Genomic DNA, 18482 nt, shown 5'->3' on the forward strand with positions numbered 1-18482 from the left:
ACAGACTTCGTAACATGGAGGATTTGTTTACCAAAGTGATCATCTTTTGTGGAATGCTGGAACAACTTCCATAAGTATTGTAAATCCGCAGGATCAATTGTTCAGTGTTTTGCAATGCATTATTTTATAATACATAATTAAGTTTATTTTACAATAAATTATAAACAAATAAGAAACTCTCCGTTCTGTTTGTTTCTTAAAGTAAGTTTCTAGTCCTTACTCCTGCTAAAACGTGCATGAACATGTGTGGAGAATAGCAGTGAACTCTGATGCCAAAGAGATCAAGATTTTCACTGGTTGCAGGTTGGACCTCGCTGCCCTTTTGTCACTAGTAGCATTAAATAAAAAACAAAACCGGTGGGATCTATTATGCAAAATGAGAGCAATTATGCAGCTGCTTGATGCCACTGGATGACAACTCCCACCATCACTGGCCATTGGCTAGGCAGAGTAGCCAAAACCCTTGCGACTCAAATTGATGAGAAATAAGGAAACAGGTGCAGCTACAAACCCCACAGAGCCTTACCTTTGTTTCTGGCTAATACAATGAGCTTGTTCCTGATAGCATCATTTGGAGTGTCAAATGAACAGAAGGTCCCTCGCCCTCGCACCCTGCTCATCAGATGTGGGTAGCGGCTCTGAAAAGAGGGAAGGAGAATTTAAGCCAGTTCTAACTCTGCTTTTGCTATGAAAAGAGAAGCCAGGATTAGTAGTGGACCAGGGAGCTGCCTTCTCTGGGAGAAGCCTCTCGCGTGGCTTTCAGATGCAAGGCTAAAAAGAGACCCCCAAACACACATAGTACCTAACAAAAATGGCTATTGTTAGTGGCAACTTCAAAGAAAACCAAGCAGGCTGCTGCTGCTTTGTCGTAAGGCAAAGGCGAGTTTGCTGGATCAGACCAAAAGCCCATTTAGTCCAGCATCAGCCAGCCAATAGCTGATGGAAACCCACAAGCAGGATCTGAGTGCAACAGCACACTCCATGCTTGCAATTCCTTCTCGTTCCTGCATTTGTAGGGTTGCCATACGGCCAGCCAGACATACATGGAATACTGTAGTAGGAAGCTGTGTCCAGGCGGAAATCGGCAAAACGTCCAGGAATATCCAGACGTATGGCAACCCACGTTGGCAATGTCATTTTTGCTGATTTTCCTTAAAAATAGGTCAAAAACATCATTAATTTTTTTTATAACTTTTGTGTCTGAATTTTCACTTTTTGAAATATGGGAACCCTACTGTTCGTCTAATTCTCTTTCAAAGCTATCCATCACTGCCTCCCATGGGAGCGAGAGAAAAGAAGTACTTATCTTTTGCCCATCCAGAATCTCCCAACATTCAGAGTCATTGGATGACTGCATTCTTATTAAATTACGCAGGAGAATGAATCGGTTGATTTCAGTCGCTGACCAGAGTGTATGTAGGAGAGCATTATCTCCTTTCTCTACACCATGCATAATTTTATATACCACTGTCATGTCCCCCTGTTAACTTGCCTTTCCCCCTAAACTAAAATGCCCCAGTCCTTGTAAACCTTCCTCCAACCCTCTGGCCATTTTTGATCCCGTTTTCTGAAACTTCTGAGCTTCACAATATCCTTCTTGAAGTGAAGTGACCAGGGCTGTCCAAGTCAGGTGTCACCAAAGACAGGTGTAACGGCCTAGCAATATCGGCTGTTTTATTTTCAGCCCCTCTCCTTAGGATTTCTAAGATGAAATCTGCCTTTTTCACAGCTGCAGTTCAGCTGTATATTACACTGTGGTGTTGCCAGCTGTTAATCTAAACCCTGCTGAATCACAGGACGAAAAGCCAGGCTGCAGAAGACAGCTTTGCTGGCACCTTGCTGAATAAACGGAGCTGGTGTCTTCTTACTGCAAGTGAGAACAGAAGGTATTGTTGGTGCAAAGCAGTCCTTGCACCCTGCTAAACTGCCGGAGAAGGCAGGACTTTGCTTGCACCTTGCCGACTGGAGATTGCGTGTTACTTGCACCACACAGTGACTGGAGGCAGTGATAGTTTGTTTGTGGCAGAGGATACTGTACATGGATTTGGCTGCGTTACCAGCACTCACAGTAACAGCCAGTTTGCATAATTACACATCTATGGCTTGAGGAAAGCTTGAGGGTTAAGCCACGGTGGCTGAGTCCATGTAAAACAGAGATGGGAAACCTGTGGCCCTCCAGACGTTGATGGACTACAACTCCCATCAACACCGGCCACTGGTTAGGCTGGCTGAGGCTGATGGGAGTTGGAGTCTGGCAACATTTGGAGGGGAGGGAACAGGTTCTCTGCCCCTGGTGTAAATAAGTTGTTATTCTCTCTGCAAATAAAATGCCAGCATCTTCTAAAAAGCTTGGGCTGTGATTGCAACCCAATCCTGGATTTCTTATTCTTATAATAGCCACTCAGCCGCAATACAAAGAACCGGCCAACCTGAAATTAGTGCTGTGCTAAAATCTGTCCCCCAGATTCTCAAAGGTTTTGTTCCTCTGCAGAAGAGGCATCTGTTTCTTGGCCTCATTCTTGGGGCACTCTGGGATTTCTTTAGCATTTCAAAACCTACTCTTGTGATTTAAGTACCAGCCTAGCATTGGCACCTGCAAGAGCGGTACATATATATATATGTTTGTAGCTTAATAGTGAGATTATTTGTAGAATGACAGGAAGCTCACGAACTGCCCTTGGCCACCTCAAAAGTGCATCAGAAACCCTGTACCCTACCCATGCGGATTTAATCAACGTAGGAAGAGTCTTTCTGGATCAGGCCACTAAGATGCCTCAAAGGGAAACTCGCATGTAGGACTTGAGCACATGAGTATTTTCCCCTTTTGCAGTTTCCAGCAACTGGTTTTCAGAAGCATTACTGCCTCCAGCCATAAAGAAAGAAAGAAATCACAATTTATGGCACAGCACTTGATAATTTTTTTTGCATGGAGGCTTACCTGTAAATCCAGCAGCCCTGACAACAGAGCTTTCCCTGCATGCGTAACATTGCTGAGAAGATCCTCTCTTTTGATAACATTAATGACTTCTGCAAGCAGAAGGTTCTTGGAGGGATCCCCAAGCCACGTGTTGAAAATCCGATATGGCTGCAGGGCAGATGGATGGAAGGAGAGAACAAGGGAACAGGAGAAACAATGAGGATTGTAAGAAATGCTTAGCCCAACAGATTCCAGTATGTTTAACTAACAGCAGTGCAAGCTAAGAAGATAATGCCTCGCACATCTTTGCTCCTTGATCCGTTAAGACAATTGAAGGAGACTTTGGCCCCTCTGTCAGGCTGCTGCCCACCATCAAAGCAACAAGGCTGCCTGCCGACATTTAAACAAAACATCCCATGCACTTCAATGGAGTTGAGTGTGGTTCAGTTTCCTCTAATGCACTTTTTAATAGAATGACCAGGGAGTCAGCTGAGATAGGGGTTAGGGGTTTAAAACCAGCTGTACAGCAGAGCTTTGGCGGGCACACGTGCTGCCTGTGAGTAATTTTTTTGTTGCCGCAGCCGCCCTTAGGTTGGTCTGGTTGCTATGAGTCTGCCTCTCAATCCAAAGCCCTTCCTAAACGGGCTGACTGGGAAGCCGGTGATGGTGAAGCTGAAGTGGGGGATGGAATACAAAGGCTACCTCGTCTCCGTCGATGGCTACATGAACATGCAGCTTGCAAATACAGAAGAATATATTGATGGTGCATTATCTGGACACCTTGGTGAAGTTCTGATAAGGTGCAATAATGTCCTTCATATAAGGGGTGTGGAAGAAGAAGAAGATGGAGAAATGAGAGAATAACTATTTTGGGGGGAAAGTTGTTTTTTTTTTTTTTAACTGTGCTAAGAAATTTAGTTGTCCGGTTTTGTTTGTTTGCTTTTTGAAAGTTTCGTCAAGTAACATTTTTTATGGCCAAACGATAAACATTGTCATTGAAGAAAAATTACCAAAAAACCAAAACTAAACAAAACCAGCTGCACAGATATTGTAGGGCAACATGTGGAACCAAATGAAAGCTAAGATTCCCTATCTGTGACTTACAGCATTGGCCCGGAATTCCTCTTTGTGGAAAAACCCGCCACTCATCATCTTCTTACTGAAGCTCAGCACGTCGGCTGGGTCATCCAGGCCCCAGTGTTCATGGGCCCAGAACTTGCCGGTACATCCGCCTCCCGTCTGCACCTCGTCCACCAAGAAACCACAGCCATGCTGCTCAGAGAGAGTGGACAATGTTAGCTACTTGGAGAGTCAGTGGTGATGTAGTGCTTAGAGTGCTAGAGCAGGACCTGGGAGACCAGGGTTCAAATCTAACTCAAGAAGCTCACTGGGTGACCTTGGGCCATTCACAGCCTCTCAGGCTTGCCTACCTCACAGGGTTGTTGTGGGGATTAAATGAGGGGGAGAACCACGTGCACCACTTGAGCTCCTTGGAGTAAAAGGTGGAATGCAAGCGCAATAACTAGTAAAATAAAGACCTGGGACTCTCAGCAGGTGGGGTTAGGAGGAATAACAAGGAACTGAATAGGACAGATGTTTCCCTACTGCCTTCCCTGCAATGACTGCAGGAGACAGCAGTTTACAGGATATGTGGATGAAGCATCTGAGATGCCTGCACTGCACATCCCACCAATAGAATTGCTGTGCAGTTGAGAAATGGGTTCTTGGATCAATGGGACCCTGCAGTCTTCATCTGAGGCCCTTCTCCATGTGCCTCCTCTGATGGAGGGGCAGAGGGTAATGACACAAAAATGGCCTTCTTAGTGGCTTGTGGAATACTCTCCTCAGGGCGCCATCATTATCTGTTTTTAGGCATCAGGCAAAAAGATTTTTATTCACCAGGGCCTCTGGATTTATTTATTTTTGCCTATCTTTTAGTGGGGTCGAGTTAGTCTACTCAGAGTAGGATTAGCATTGGATACAACCCCAAATAATTGTTGTGTTATCATGTTTGTTTTCAACCTGTGCATCTAAGCATAATTCTTTTTTGGGGGTGGAGAGGAGGCAGTCTATCCTGCTCTCTGTTTTTGACGTTAATTAATGTTTCAGTCTGCTTGAACTGAAAATTAATAATAATAATAATTAAACAAATTTATATACCACCCTGCACTGAAAGACCACAGGGCAGTTTATAACATAGAACACAAAAGTCAATACATAGCATATCTATACAATATAAAAATAAAAAGTTACATAAATACAATTATGATAATAAAAAATAAATGATAGAATAGAGATTCTTGGAACAGCATAAAAAACAGACTGGATTTGTACATAGCCTTTGCGATACAAGTGCCTCGTAAAAGTAACAACAACAACAACAACAACAACAACAACAACAACAACAACAACAACAGCAAACATTCAAATTAACCCACCACAAACAATGGGAAGCTTGGCAATATCCCAAATTTTAAGTCTGGCTTTCTACCAACCTTCCTGGCAATGTCCCTCAGCTTTCTGAAGAAGTCATCTGAGGCATGGTTGTCCCCTCCTTCTGACTGAATGGGCTCAACGATAATTCCTGCCACAACTTTCTTCTTTTTCCTGTATTTTACAATCAAATCTTCCACCTGTATGTTGAACATTTTTTATTTTTTGAAAAAACAAGTGGCTGTTGACACCCCCCCCCTATTAAATGTAAGAGCCAACTTATATTTTAAGGGAAAATGAAATGGAAATGATTTTGGGCGGGTGAAGTGAACAAATGATGTTTGGGTTATTCCTTCAGAGAAGCTGAGTACAGTTGGTTTAAACTGGTTCTCTAATCTCTTTCTGTCAAGGTCATGCTGGCTATAAAAGTAAGGCCAGAAGGAGCCTGGGTTTCACTTTTCTATCTCTCTTCCTTCTGGTGTGGTGTTCTGTATATAGTGTTGAGGGACTTAGTATAAGTTATTGTAAGTTTAAGTCTGCTGCAGCTTGATTTCTTATGGGCAGTGCCAATCCTGAATGTATTGGATTTGTGACCATTATGTTCATTTGCCTTCAGTAGCAGCAGTAAAGCTCTGCTGGATGAAATATTAATTGCCTCTGGTCTATTTTTGGGGAATCCTGCAATGTGTTTAATTTTTTACTCAGCTAACTACACATTGGAGTTCTGCTCTGAATCAATATATGAGTAGAATTTCATGACCAAGATCTCACCTCTTCTAGGCAGCGGGCCTCTTCTTGTTGATTTTCTCTCACAAAGTCTTCCAGAGGATACTTCAGCCTTGGAAAGGGAGCGATGGGCCAGTCAAAGGAAGGGATGTCCAGTTTGTGGATGGCTTTGGAATGCGTGGCAGCTAAGCAGCCTGCAGGAAGGGGCAACACCAACACATTGACTCGTTTATTTTTTTAAAGCAGTTTTTCTCCTTTCTGGTTTTCTTAGAATACATTCCTGGCAGTTAAGCTTCAAAAGTAACAGTTATATAATATAAAACATTCAAGATGTGGCACCCATGCCACTCACCCACAGTCCATCTATCGATCCCATTATGCTACCCTGCCTCAGAATGAGATGAAGAGAATGGACTGTACCGCTCTAATTGCAGGTGTGAAAGAGCCTCATTTTTAGTACCTCCTTCTTGTGTAAAGAAGCTCCCCACAAGAAGAAAAGTAGTGCAGCAGGAAAATTTATACTGCTTTGCTAGTTTTCTACTTGAGAGGATTTATTTTTAACGTGCAGGAGCGTGTTTGGGAAGTTTTTAATGTTTGATTCTATTTTTAATATTCTGTTGGGAGCCGCCCAGAATGGCTGGGAAAACCCAACCAGATAGACAGGGTAGAAATAAAAAATTATTATTATAAATTATTATTATCATTATAAAAAATGGCATGCACCCACCCACCCGCCTATCCAACTAGCTTGTCAGTAGCATTCATTCTATCACCACAGGCCTCTTTCAACTGCATGGCATTGATGTTACCTGACTGCCAAGGCTGCTGTTTGTTTTGAGGGGGGCCATGGCAAAATGACATATCGTAGCCCTCTCTTCTGCACTGCTACCCCCAGACAAAGTAGGGAGAAGGATACCACACAATGCAGAGGTTCAAGTGGCCCCAAACTCTTCCCTGCCTCCCCCAAAAGCACACATCTAAACACTTTTCCTTACCCATAGTTCTCCCATGGAAACCGCCCATAAAGGAAAGCATACTGTACTCTGGACAACCGGGGGGCTGGAATCAAAACAAGAAACTTATTTGCTGAGCATTCATCCTGATCCACTGGGACAAAGTTTATTCAGAAGTCAGATGACATGCGGTCTTTATTGAACGTTCCTTCTTATCCCTAGGATGTCGTACAGCAACAAGCATTTGACCCAGTTTGCTTGAAGGGTGTTCATTTGCCTTCCTGTTAGCTACTTGTCCATCCCACACTTTTCAATGCATTTCCCTGTCACTTTCCAAACCGCAAAAAATCAGGTTCTCTCTTTTAAAGCATGTTTGCTGTGCTAGGGCGACAGAGCGTCTGAATTCATTCGCGTGTTGTAGAACGAAAGTTATGGCATGCGCTTTAATTCAAGGTAGGGAAAAGGGCTAACCAAATGATTGATGGGGTGAAGTGACTCTTCTGTGAAGGAAGGTGGCAGTATCTGGGACTTTATAGTCGGGAGGAATAGCAAGTCGGAGTCGACATGACAGAAATTCATAAAATTATGTCTGACATGGAGAGCAGTTTTTCTCCCTCTCTCTTAACACGAAAACAGGGATATCCAATGAAGCTGAATGTTGGAAGATTCCGTACAGATAAAAGGAAGGTCTTCTTCATGTAGAACATAGTTAAACTGTGGAACTCACTGCCACAGGAGGCGGGGATGGCCACCAACTTGGATAGCTTTGAAAGGTGACTGGACAAATTCATGGATAAGGCTTATCAATAGCTACTAGAAATGATGGTTACACTCTTGTCTCCAAGGTCGTAGGCAGTGATGCGTCTGAATACCAGTTGCTGAAAGCCACAGAAGGGGGAGAGCCCTCTTGTGATCAGGTCCTCTTTGTGGGTTTCCAACTGGTGGGCCACTATGAAAACGGGATGCTGGACTGGATGGGCTTGCTTCAGCAAGGTTATGAATTCAGGCACTCTCATAATATTGGTTGCATAATTCAGTAGCCTCTCTAGGTGGCAGCATCAAGCCCTGTACTGAAGCTCCAGGCATTGTTATGCAACCGACCAGGCTTAGGAGGGGACCTTTGTTGAAATAACCTATTCCTCATCTCTCCAGTATTCTAGGTGTCTTTCGATTACAATGAAAGCAAGACAGAATAACAAAAAGAGTAAAACTGCAAAATGTTTGTGTCTTTCCATACCAGGGGTTCAGGGTGGTAAGGAAAATTCTCTCCCCCCCTCCCCTATCCCATACCTGTCTTATCCTCCCAACAACTCTGTCAGGTGGGCTATGATAAGGGTGACTCATTCAAGGTGACATTTATGCCTGCCTGAGGATTTGAACCCAAGTCTCTCCCTGGTCTTAATCTGACAGGTTGACCATGATGCTAACACTCTTCGTTTTAAGTCATGGATGCGGATCTTGCCGCCTCTAGGTTCCACATGCTTATTTTGCATCCAAGAATCTGCAAATCTCCACCAGGTGACTCAGATACAGCTCTCTTACCTGGTTGATCATGCATGTCTCCAGCTCTTCCTTGGTAACACTGTTGTGCCCCCTTTCTTTGCTCTGGAAAACAAATGGGCTTCCTATTAAACTTCCAGAGATGGAAAAATATTCCAGCATCAATTTCTATGGGGCGTTTCCAGATGACCTGTTTATCGAGTATTCATCCTGATTTGTTTGCAGGGAGGGTAGATGACATTGCCCCAAACTTTCCAGTGAAATTTTCTTATATTTTCTTATAGAGAGCCAGTGTGGTGTAGTGGTTAAGAGCGGTAGTCTCGTAATCTGGGGAACCGGGTTCGCGTCTCGGCTCCTCCACATGCAGCTGCTGGGTGACCTTGGGCCAGTCACACTTCTTTGAAGTCTCTCAGCCCCACTCACCTCACAGAATGTTTGTTGTGGGGGAGGAAGGGAAAGGAGAATGTTAGCCGCTTTGAGACTCCTTAAAGGGAGTGAATGGCGGGATATCAAATCCAAACTCTTCTTCTTCTTCTTCTTATATAAAATGTCTGACCTTTAGGGAGAGTGGGTCTGTAGTGCAAGACCTCCTAACCAACTATAACTGAATTTGCTGACTTGAATTTGCTGACATCGGACTGAATCCCACCTGAAGATAGTGACAGATGCACCTCTCTAGGAAGGGGATTACTGAACTGGGGAGCCACCACTGAAAAGGCCCTGCCATGGGTCAATGCCAACCAAGCAGCCCACGGTGACGGCACCACCAATAAGGCCTCACCTGCAGATTGTAGGATTTTGAGATGGTCTCCTATGTTTTACTCACCCTGTACCACATGAATATGGTTTTGAAGGCATTTTCATTTGAGCAAGATCCACAAGACATGGTTATAACCTGAGATAGACCCTTAGGAGCCACCTGTAAATGGGGAGAGAGCAAAAAAAAAAGAGTTACAGTGACATTTAATCTCAAAAGGCACAACACAAGAGACTTTCAAGGAAGTACATATCCTGGGCATAGTCTTCCCTTTAGGCACCACCACCACCAGTGACCCATTAACTTTCCCTGAGCAACTGGCTCCACTTCCACAATTTCAATAAATTTGATTTAAAAGCAGAACTGAATATTCGGCTTAACTTACATTTAACCTGTCTCTGTGCTCTATGGCTTGTGCCATAGAGGCACATGCACAGGAGCCCTAGAGGGGCCATTTTCCTCATGGCCTTACCACTGTGTAGTGCTAAACACACCTAAAGCCTTCATCATAGTGTTGCAATCTCCTGGGTTGCCAGAATGGTTTGGCTTTTTGTTGCTTATTTTACTTTTTGGCATTGCAAGATGGAAATGTTGGGAGGCGGCAGTAAGGTGGGACAGCTCGGCTCTCCAAACAGATTTTTGAGCCGGGGTGGGGAACCCTCTTCACACTGAGGGCCACCTTCTCTTATGGGTAACCTTCCGAGGGCCACATGGGAGTGGTGGGCGGGGCCAGAGGCAAAAGTGGGTGGAGCAACACAGGTACATTTTACTTTTGTAAAGTAGGTGGATTTCTACACACACTGACACATCTCCCCTCTGTTCCCCATCCAGGCAAGGAAAAGACATCATCAGAGTTCAATGACATATTCCAGTCAGGCAAAAACACTCAAGGTGTGAAGAAGAACCAGTGAGGGACATGACTCCAGCAGAGGAGATGGGGCCAGGAGGGTTGAACCTGAACCATTCACACTACAACAGGAAATTAAAAACCACACCAGGAAGTTGGCTGCTGTGCAATGAAACTTCCCAAACCATCCATGCTGGGGCCATTTCTTTGCCAACGCAAAACATACCGAAAGCAACGATTCCTTTAGCCTTTCAGCAAAGTTCTCTGGGGGAAGAATCCCCAGGGCAGGCCTGTTGACAAAGGTACTCTGGAAAACAAGATGAAAAGCTTGAAGTCAGCACTGAACAGCACAGGCTTTACCAACCTCATGCCCTCCAGGTGCTTTGGACTACAAAAAGGAGGTACTGGCTGGGGGGGGGGGACGATGGGAACTGAAGTCCAAAACAGTTCCCTATGTTTGTAAAGGGAAGGCTCTTAGGCTTGTTTGTAGAGCCTCTGCCTTGCATGCAGAAGGTCCCAGGTTCAATCCCTGGCATCTCCAGATAGGATTGGGAATAACCCCCTGGTCTGAAACCCTGGAGAGCTGCTTCCAGTCAGTGTAGACAACACTGAGCTAGGTGCACCAATAGTTTGATTTCAGTATAAGACAGACAGGTTCCTATATTCCTATGCATTTTACATTTTTTAACATCTGCACCTGTCTTCTTCCTCCCTTCCCCCGAGTTTCCCCTTTCATCTTATTCCTACCCATCCATTTCTCTCTCTCTCTCTCTCTCTCTCTCTCTCTCTCTCTCTCTCTCTTTCTTATAATAAAAGTACAGTCTGATTCACACAAAAATATGGTTTGGGATTTGCCTGATGAACCTCTGGTTGAGTGGCTCACCCATAAGGGGCAGAGAGCCACAGATCTGAAGGCTCCAGGTTTGATTCCAAGGAAGCCCAAACAGATGGGCACTATCTGTAGCAAAGAAAAGCAGAAGGGGACAATGGGAAAGTAGAGGAAGAAACTTAAGAGGTGGGCCTGGGTGGTGGTGGTTGAGAGCCAGAAATGGCCCCATAAGAGATGTTTCTCCAATTCCTAGAAAATTGGAAAACCTGGCCACCCTCCAGAAGCAAACTCCAGCATGCAGTTTCCAAAACCAGAGGGGAAAGAAGTAAAATTCAGGCAATATTGGGCAGTGCTTATCAACAAATAAAGAAATCTCAACATGGGTAGGAGTTGCTTCAGTGACTTGGGTGAAAGAAGCACCGTACCAGATTCCGGGGCTGCTGGAGGAGTTTTATTAGAGCTGGATGACTGTAACCTAAAACAAAACAGAGAGAGAATTTCCAATGGCTTTCAAGGAACCTTGCCACCTTGCAGCTAACATCTTCAAGGTGTACTTAACTGCCCTCAACTCACTGTATCCCTTTGTCGGGGGTGGGGGTGGGGAAGGAGGGCATAGCCGAAAGCTTAGCTTGCCGAAATAAATAATTTTAGGAGAGGAAATGTTGGTAGGTGGTAAGCATACCCTTTGAAGGTTTTTGGAAAACATAATTTGAGTCTGGGAGCTGTTGATGACCACATTCTAGCTCACTTTCTTTTTCTCATTTATGTTGTCATTTGAACGCGAGGAACAGAAACCACAGGAAATCAACACGAATGTTGGCCTGGTTTGCACATAATGCTAAGATAAACCATGGCTATGTGTGAGCAAGCAAGTGTGCTGGCACCCAGGGAGGAAATAACAGCCATTTCACTCCTCCCCCAGTTTTTCTGTTCCTGGAGCAAACTTGATTGCAGCTTGTGGCTTATTTGGAGCAAGAGAGCTAAGCCATGGTTATGCATGTAACCCTAAGCCAAACCATGGCTTAACTCCAGGTAGTGCAGTGACTGTGGGAACAGGGGAGGAGCCAAGCAGCCACAATTTTTGCACTGTGCACCACAAAATCATAGAATTGGAAGAGACCCAAGGGTCATCTAGTCCAACCCCCTGCAACACTTACTCATTCAGTCAAAGCCATTGTTTGGCTTAGTGATGCATGCAAAATGGATCACTGCCTGGCCTCAACTGCTCTGTTATTTGACAGAGTGCTATTGTGAATTTTCATTTCACAAGGACAGTAGCTACTTCTAGGGTAGCTTGCTGGGACAGCTGTCCCTAAAGCTGGAAGAAAATACAGCACCTCCAAGGACGAACAGGGCATGCACAGGGAAAGAGCATGATTTAGGAATCAGTACAGCGGACAGCTCCTGCCAACCTAGCAGTTCGAAAGCATGTCAAAGTGCAAGTAGATAAATAGGTACTGCTCCGGGAGGAAGGTAAACGGCATTTTCGTGTGCTGCTCTGGTTCGCCAGAAGCGGCTTAGTCATGCTGGCCACATGACCCGGAAGCTGTCTGCGGACAAACACCGGCTCCCTCGGCCAATAAAGCGAGATGAGCGCAGCAACCCCAGAGTCAGTCATGACTAGACCTGATGGTCAGGGGTCCCTTTAAAGGTAAAGGTAAAGGGACCCCTGACCATTAGATCCAGTCGTGGCCGACTCTGGGGTTGCGGCGCTCATCTCGCTTTATTGGCCGAGGGAGCCGGCATACAGCTTCCGGGTCATGTGGCCAGCATGACTAAGCTGCTTCTGGCGAACCAGAGCAGCACACGGAAACGCTGTTTACCTTCCCGTCGGAGCGGTACCTATTTATCTACTTGCACCTTGTTGTGCTTTCGAACTGCTAGGTTGGCAGGAGCAGGGACTGAGCAACGGGAGCTCACCCCATCGCAGGGATTCGAACCGCCGACCTTCTGATCAGCAAGTCCTAGGCTCTGTGGTTTAACCCACAGCGCCACCTGCATCCCTAGGGATCCCTTTACCTTTACCTTTACAGTGGACAGTAACAAATTCAAATGCTTCTCCCCAAAAGGTACATTTTGGCCACCCTATTGAAGCCCAGAGACAAAGAGCAGTGACTGTGATTATGGGACTTGCCAGCACCCACCTTCAGTAGGAGGCCCGGTCCATACTCCCATGCTCCTCTTTTAAATGTCCCCCCAAAAAAACTGGTTTCAGAATCACTGATACTGGAATAACTAACTACAACTAAAAGCACTGCAGTGACCACCTGCAAAGTCTCCAAAAGTTGTGTGTGCACCAATTATTCTGGCAACGATCCTAAAGCCATGCGACTGGTTTGTCACATTCTACTAATGACATGATTGCTTACCCTGAGCAGGTTGAGTGTTTTGAACATTCCGTCAAATCACAGCAGCTTAGCCAGCAGCAAGTGACCCATTAAGTTCTACACAATCAAGAGTTTGCAAGCTCAGTGTCACAAGCACCATTTTCACAACTTCAAATATTTCGTTGACAGCTTGCGGGCCCAGCTGGTGCTCTTCTGACGCCGGTGTATTGTTGAAACCGCTCAGACATAGTAACTACACAGCAGCTAGCCAAAATAAAATGGCACACTCTTGTGGTCATTAATCTGCATTCCTGCCCTTCAGGAGCTTGGAGGCCTAGCCAGTTCCACTTCTGTAGCTATTCAGTTCTGTTTGGAAGTCTTACGTAAAGGCTAACCTATTTTCTTCGGAGTTTGGAAAGTTCCTCCTAGTGCCTTGCTCAATGACAACCCTGGCTCTAGACCAGAACGTGCATTTCGGGCCAACGTTTGCTCAAATTTAGGACTCACAACACGGAAAGAAGAATGCTAAACTTGCATTGCAGGACCAGTGCAGAGTCTGCCCAGTCCAGCCTCCTGTTTGTTTGTTGTTTATTGCATTTATCCCCCCACCCTTTTCTCCAAGCCGCTCAAGGTGACCTACATGGTTCTCCCACGCTCCTCACTTAATCCTCACAACAACCCCGTGAAGTAGGTTAACCTGAGTGTGAGTTGCTGGCCCCAAGGTCACCCAGTGAGCTTCATGGTGAAGTGAGGATTTGGACCCTGGTCCCAGTTGGACACTAACCACAATAACAAATGTGACCAGTCAGATGCCTCCAGAAAGACAACAAGGAGGGCATGAAGCAGCCACCCTGTTATTTGCCCCAGCAGTTTTTCTTCAGAGGTAGATTGCCACTGTACAAGGAGGTTCTGTTTCGCTGTCAATGGACTTTTACAACTCCACCTTGCAAAAATGGCCCAACTGTTTGTTTTTAAGACAGCAGGCAACCCCACATCTCCCAGAAGGGAGTTTCATGCCCCCCCACAAGAGAACATCCTCTTGGCTTACCTATTGGGATGGAAGATATCTGAGAGTAGAGATCCAGCATTCGGTTCCCGTCAACGTCGACAAGGTAGTTTCCCCGGCTTTCTTCGTAGTTGCAGAAAAAGTGCACGGCTTCTGCATTCTGGAAGGAAGGGAGGGAGAGAAGTGGCCTTCATTGCAACTCCCCCCCTCCCGGGAAAGACCATTCAGGCCAATTAACACAGGAGGGGGACTTCCTCAGTTTTAAAAAAGACTTGAGGCCATGACACTGTCCTGGTCTGCCTGCTTCCTCCCTGGCAGGGCCCTGAAGTTAAGGGCCAGTCAACACACGGCACTCTTTATTCATGCTTTTTCGATTGTGCTTGAAGCAGCCACTTTTTATTCTGAATAAAAAGCAGTGCACCCTTGATCCAGACTGGGGTCCTGTACCAGCTTCCTACTTGAAAATAGTCACATGCGCACACAGCAAGCTGCTCCTCAGCATTGTATCAGGGAAACTGAGTTTGCTTTTTTCCTCTCCCCTCCCCCTCCCCCTTGCATCTTTTTTTTAAAAAAATAGATTGTAAATCTCCAGGTAGGGGCTGTCTTGTTTTAACTGATGGTCTGTCAGCTGCTCTGAAAGGCTTTTTAGCTGAAGAGCAGGGTACAAACGCTCTAAATAAAAAAATAAAAATGAATCCAAATAAGGAAAACTCCAGCTCCCAGGCCTAAGAAGACTGGCCAGGGTTCTCCATTTGGTCCCTAAGGCTGTGTGGGCCAAGCCACACACATACCTGCCCTCTACCTGATGTCATCTATGTTGGCAGGTAAAGAAGGCCGAGCCAAAGAGGGTTTGCTTGCATCAGCTGATTGATGGGATTTGCAAAAAGCACTGGGCTTTTTGCCCGTGTGGTTTGATTTCAAACCCTGCAGGCAAAAACAACCCACCTGACATCATTGTGATACCAGGTGACGGAGAGTTCGGAGGCTCTGACAACTGGTCAAATGTGGCCCATGGAGAGGTGGGTGGGAGAGATAAGAACAGACAAATAACAGCCACGGGGGAACTCTCCAAGGGCCCCCCCAATCTGCAGCGTCTTCCAAGCCGGGGACTGTGGGCCATTTCCCCCCTTGAAAATCAATATGGCCAGCTTCTCAAGAAAGTATTGAATGCCCCCTCCCCATTTGCAAGGACGGTTGCCTACCCATCCACAGTTGATTTGCTGCCCACTATTCTTATAAGGCTCTGCAGGTAAGGGGTTTGGGGGCAAAAGATTTATATTTTTACACTAAAAACAGGATAAATTACCTGAATTCTATTCAACTGTTTCATTAATTCCTGGAAGGAAAGAGATAAAGAATATTATGAATATAACTAGCAGCTTAAGCAGGATGATATGGATAGATACACTGAGCTAAGTCATGGTTCGGCTTAGCATGTTGTCTGAACAGGGCTTGTGGTTTAGATCTCCAAACCACAGGGCAACCTTGGTTAGTCTAGAAAGAGCTGAAGTGTGAGCCTGGGTTCCGGCGACACTTTAAGCCAAACCATGGCTCAGCTCAGCTCAGCTCAGGAACTAATTGGCTGCACTCTCTCCTCTTGGAGTCTGCACACCTTCCACTAAGCCATTGTGTGGCTTAGTGTGACGTATCAATTGGAATTGATAGGTCCGTCAATTTCAGTTTCTGTTGGTTTCACATTTTTCAAATCCTAAATTCAGTTCTTCACATTTCTGTGGCCGTTTGGGTTTCCCTTTTTTAAAACTTCATGAGAATTGTTTAGTATTCTAGCGCAAATATCTCCTCATCAGCACGTTTTGGTATGCACTTTCGACTAAGGAACACCTCTCTGCAAACAATTTCTCCTAACACACATCTGTATGTTATTTTCTCAATTATTTTCATTTTTATATGCACACCTTCTCCTAATAGATGTATTTTTGTGAACACTGGGTGGGAAACAGCATCACAAAATTTGTAGAAGTGCAAATTTGGAAGCATGGCTGCCTTTCAATTCTCATTTTGTTTCGAAAAATGCGATTGTGACAGTTTAAATGCAAACTGAATCGAATTCTCCCCCATCCCTGCATTCAAACCAGGACAATAACAAGGGGCTTGAAAGACGGCTGCCTCAATGCATCAGTTTACCCTGGATCTTGGACCGGGGACTTCTGTCTTCATGAGGGGCCCATCATAGTCAAACTCCACATCGATTTTTGCTGCAGCTTGACTGATTCCTCTGTGCCCTGAAAGGAATATAAAGTTAACCAATTTGAAGTCATTTTTTTAAAAGGTTTAAGGGGCACAATAGGACCCCCCTCTGGGTAATATGTATAGAATTGGATTGTATATAGGGCCGGCCCAGGCATTAGGCAGAACCAGGCTGCTGCCTCAGGTGGCAGAAGCTCTCCAGGGGGCACCTGCTGCCTCCGCCAGTGGCAGAGAAGCACTGCCTTTGTCAGTGCAGATTTCAGGCAAGATTGTGTCCATTTGGGGCAAGATCCTGGTGGTGGGTAGTTTGGTGGTAGCAGCAGGGCAAGGTGGCACTTCTGGGATCACCTCAAGTGGTGAAACGGGACTCGCCGGCCTGAGTGTACATATCTATTGAACAAATCCATTGCAGTGTAATAAAGTTGCCTTCTGTAAAAAACCAGTCCAAATGCCTTTTCTGAGACACTGGTGGAAGCCTCTGACATAATTTATTAAGCAAAGGCTACCAAGCATGGCTAGAAGCCCCATCTGTCCAAACTGAGCTGACACACTAGGACCAAAAATAGCCTCGCCTCCCCAAGAAAAAGATTTACAAGTATGCCCTCCAGTGATGAAACCAGCCGAAACTTTAGCTGATTTAATTTATTGATCAGAGCTTGATTGATCTGACTGCATTGCACGCGTGGCAGTGAAGCCTCTGAACACTGATCAGCTGAGTTGATGGGATGGCAATAGAGGATTCATGAACATTCCTGCTGGTCGGAAAAGCTGTAGCTTAGTGGCAGAGCATCTGAAGGTCCCAGGTTCAATCCCCAGAATTTCCAGGAAGGATTAGGAATGTCCTGCGTGAAATCCCGGAGAGCTGCTGCCAGTCAGTGTAGACAATACTGAGCTAGATGGACCAGCTCAGAATGAGGCAGAATCCTAGGTTCTTTCCTCTATTTCATTGCGCAGATGACAGAGCACATTATTTCCAAGCTGAAGTTCCCAGGCTTTATCCGTGTCGTCTCCAGTTACAAAACAAAAAGGTCATTCAGATAGCAGGTGATGTGTAAAACCTCTCATTGAGATGCTGAAAAACCACTAGCAACGATGAACTAGATTAAAGAATGGGGAATCTGTGGTCCTCCAAATGTATTAGACTTGTGGGTATACAATGCAGGACATATATCTGCCTCTATGATATTTTTGTAGAGCCAATCTACCTTCTCACCAAAATTCTGGCGCACGGTGAAAAAATGCCCAAATTCAGATTGCAGTTTTGCTAACAGGAATCTTCACAGAGCAGGAGGCCAAGCCAGTGGGAAGCGTAGCAAGTAAACAATTCTTGTGCAATGTTCTGGGAGATGAATCCTATTTATTGGATGCTTGAAGAGTAACACGAGAAGCTCCAGAGGATAAACAAGATGCAGAAGGAGGCAGTTTGTACCAGACAACCCCAGCCCTTTCCCAGCCAAGAGGAATTTAAAAGCCTCTTGAAAGGCCAGAACAGAAAGGGAAGATTTTGGATGCTGGCTGGTTTTGCTCACGGAAAGACGTTTTGCAAGGAACATGGGAATCTGCCTTATACTGAGGTCGCATTCACCCCATACATTGAGAGCGCTATGATGCCACTTTAAACAGTCACGGCTTCCCTCAAATACCACTGGGAGCTGTAGTTTGTTAAGGGTGCTGAGAGTCGCTAGGAGAGCCTTATATTTCCCTCACTGAGCTACAATTCCCATAGTTCCCTGGAAAGAGGGACTGCCTGTTAAAGCACTCTGGGAACTGAAACTCTGGGAGGGGGAGGGCCTCCTAACAGTGCTCAGCACCCTTAACAAACTACAGCTCCCAGAATTCTTTGGGGAAAGCAATGCCTGTTTAAAGTGATATCATGGTGCTTTAAATGTGTGGTGTGAATGTGGTACAAGGCAAGCCCCCCCCCGAATTTCAATGATATTTCCCCTCCCTTCTAGTAATTTCCAAATGTGATTTATTTT

The 18482-nt window shown here is 45.4% G+C and overlaps 2 protein-coding genes across 3 annotated transcripts in view; one reads left to right on the forward strand and one right to left on the reverse strand.

Moving 5' to 3' along the window:
- The window catches only part of ABAT (4-aminobutyrate aminotransferase), a 39839-nt gene that overhangs the window by 2680 nt on the left and 18677 nt on the right, over positions 1-18482 (reverse strand). For both annotated transcript variants that reach the window (XM_053364326.1, XM_053364327.1), the window contains 13 exons: positions 16441-16538; positions 15602-15631; positions 14338-14455; positions 11388-11437; positions 10360-10440; positions 9356-9448; positions 8572-8634; positions 7072-7135; positions 6122-6270; positions 5413-5550; positions 4022-4189; positions 2939-3085; positions 527-638 (listed from right to left, as the gene is read on the reverse strand). In XM_053364326.1, coding sequence (XP_053220301.1) covers positions 527-638; positions 2939-3085; positions 4022-4189; positions 5413-5550; positions 6122-6270; positions 7072-7135; positions 8572-8634; positions 9356-9448; positions 10360-10440; positions 11388-11437; positions 14338-14455; positions 15602-15631; positions 16441-16538 — 1311 coding nt within the window. The remainder of the gene's footprint in view (positions 1-526; positions 639-2938; positions 3086-4021; positions 4190-5412; positions 5551-6121; positions 6271-7071; positions 7136-8571; positions 8635-9355; positions 9449-10359; positions 10441-11387; positions 11438-14337; positions 14456-15601; positions 15632-16440; positions 16539-18482) is intronic.
- Positions 3452-3925, forward strand: LOC128401376 (small nuclear ribonucleoprotein F-like). The gene has a single exon (XM_053364328.1). The coding sequence runs from the start codon at positions 3524-3526 to the stop codon at positions 3779-3781; it is 258 nt and encodes an 85-aa protein (XP_053220303.1). The 5' UTR covers positions 3452-3523; the 3' UTR covers positions 3782-3925.

This window comes from Podarcis raffonei, chromosome 14, assembly GCF_027172205.1.
Source record: "Podarcis raffonei isolate rPodRaf1 chromosome 14, rPodRaf1.pri, whole genome shotgun sequence".
Lineage (NCBI taxonomy): Eukaryota > Metazoa > Chordata > Lepidosauria > Squamata > Lacertidae > Podarcis > Podarcis raffonei.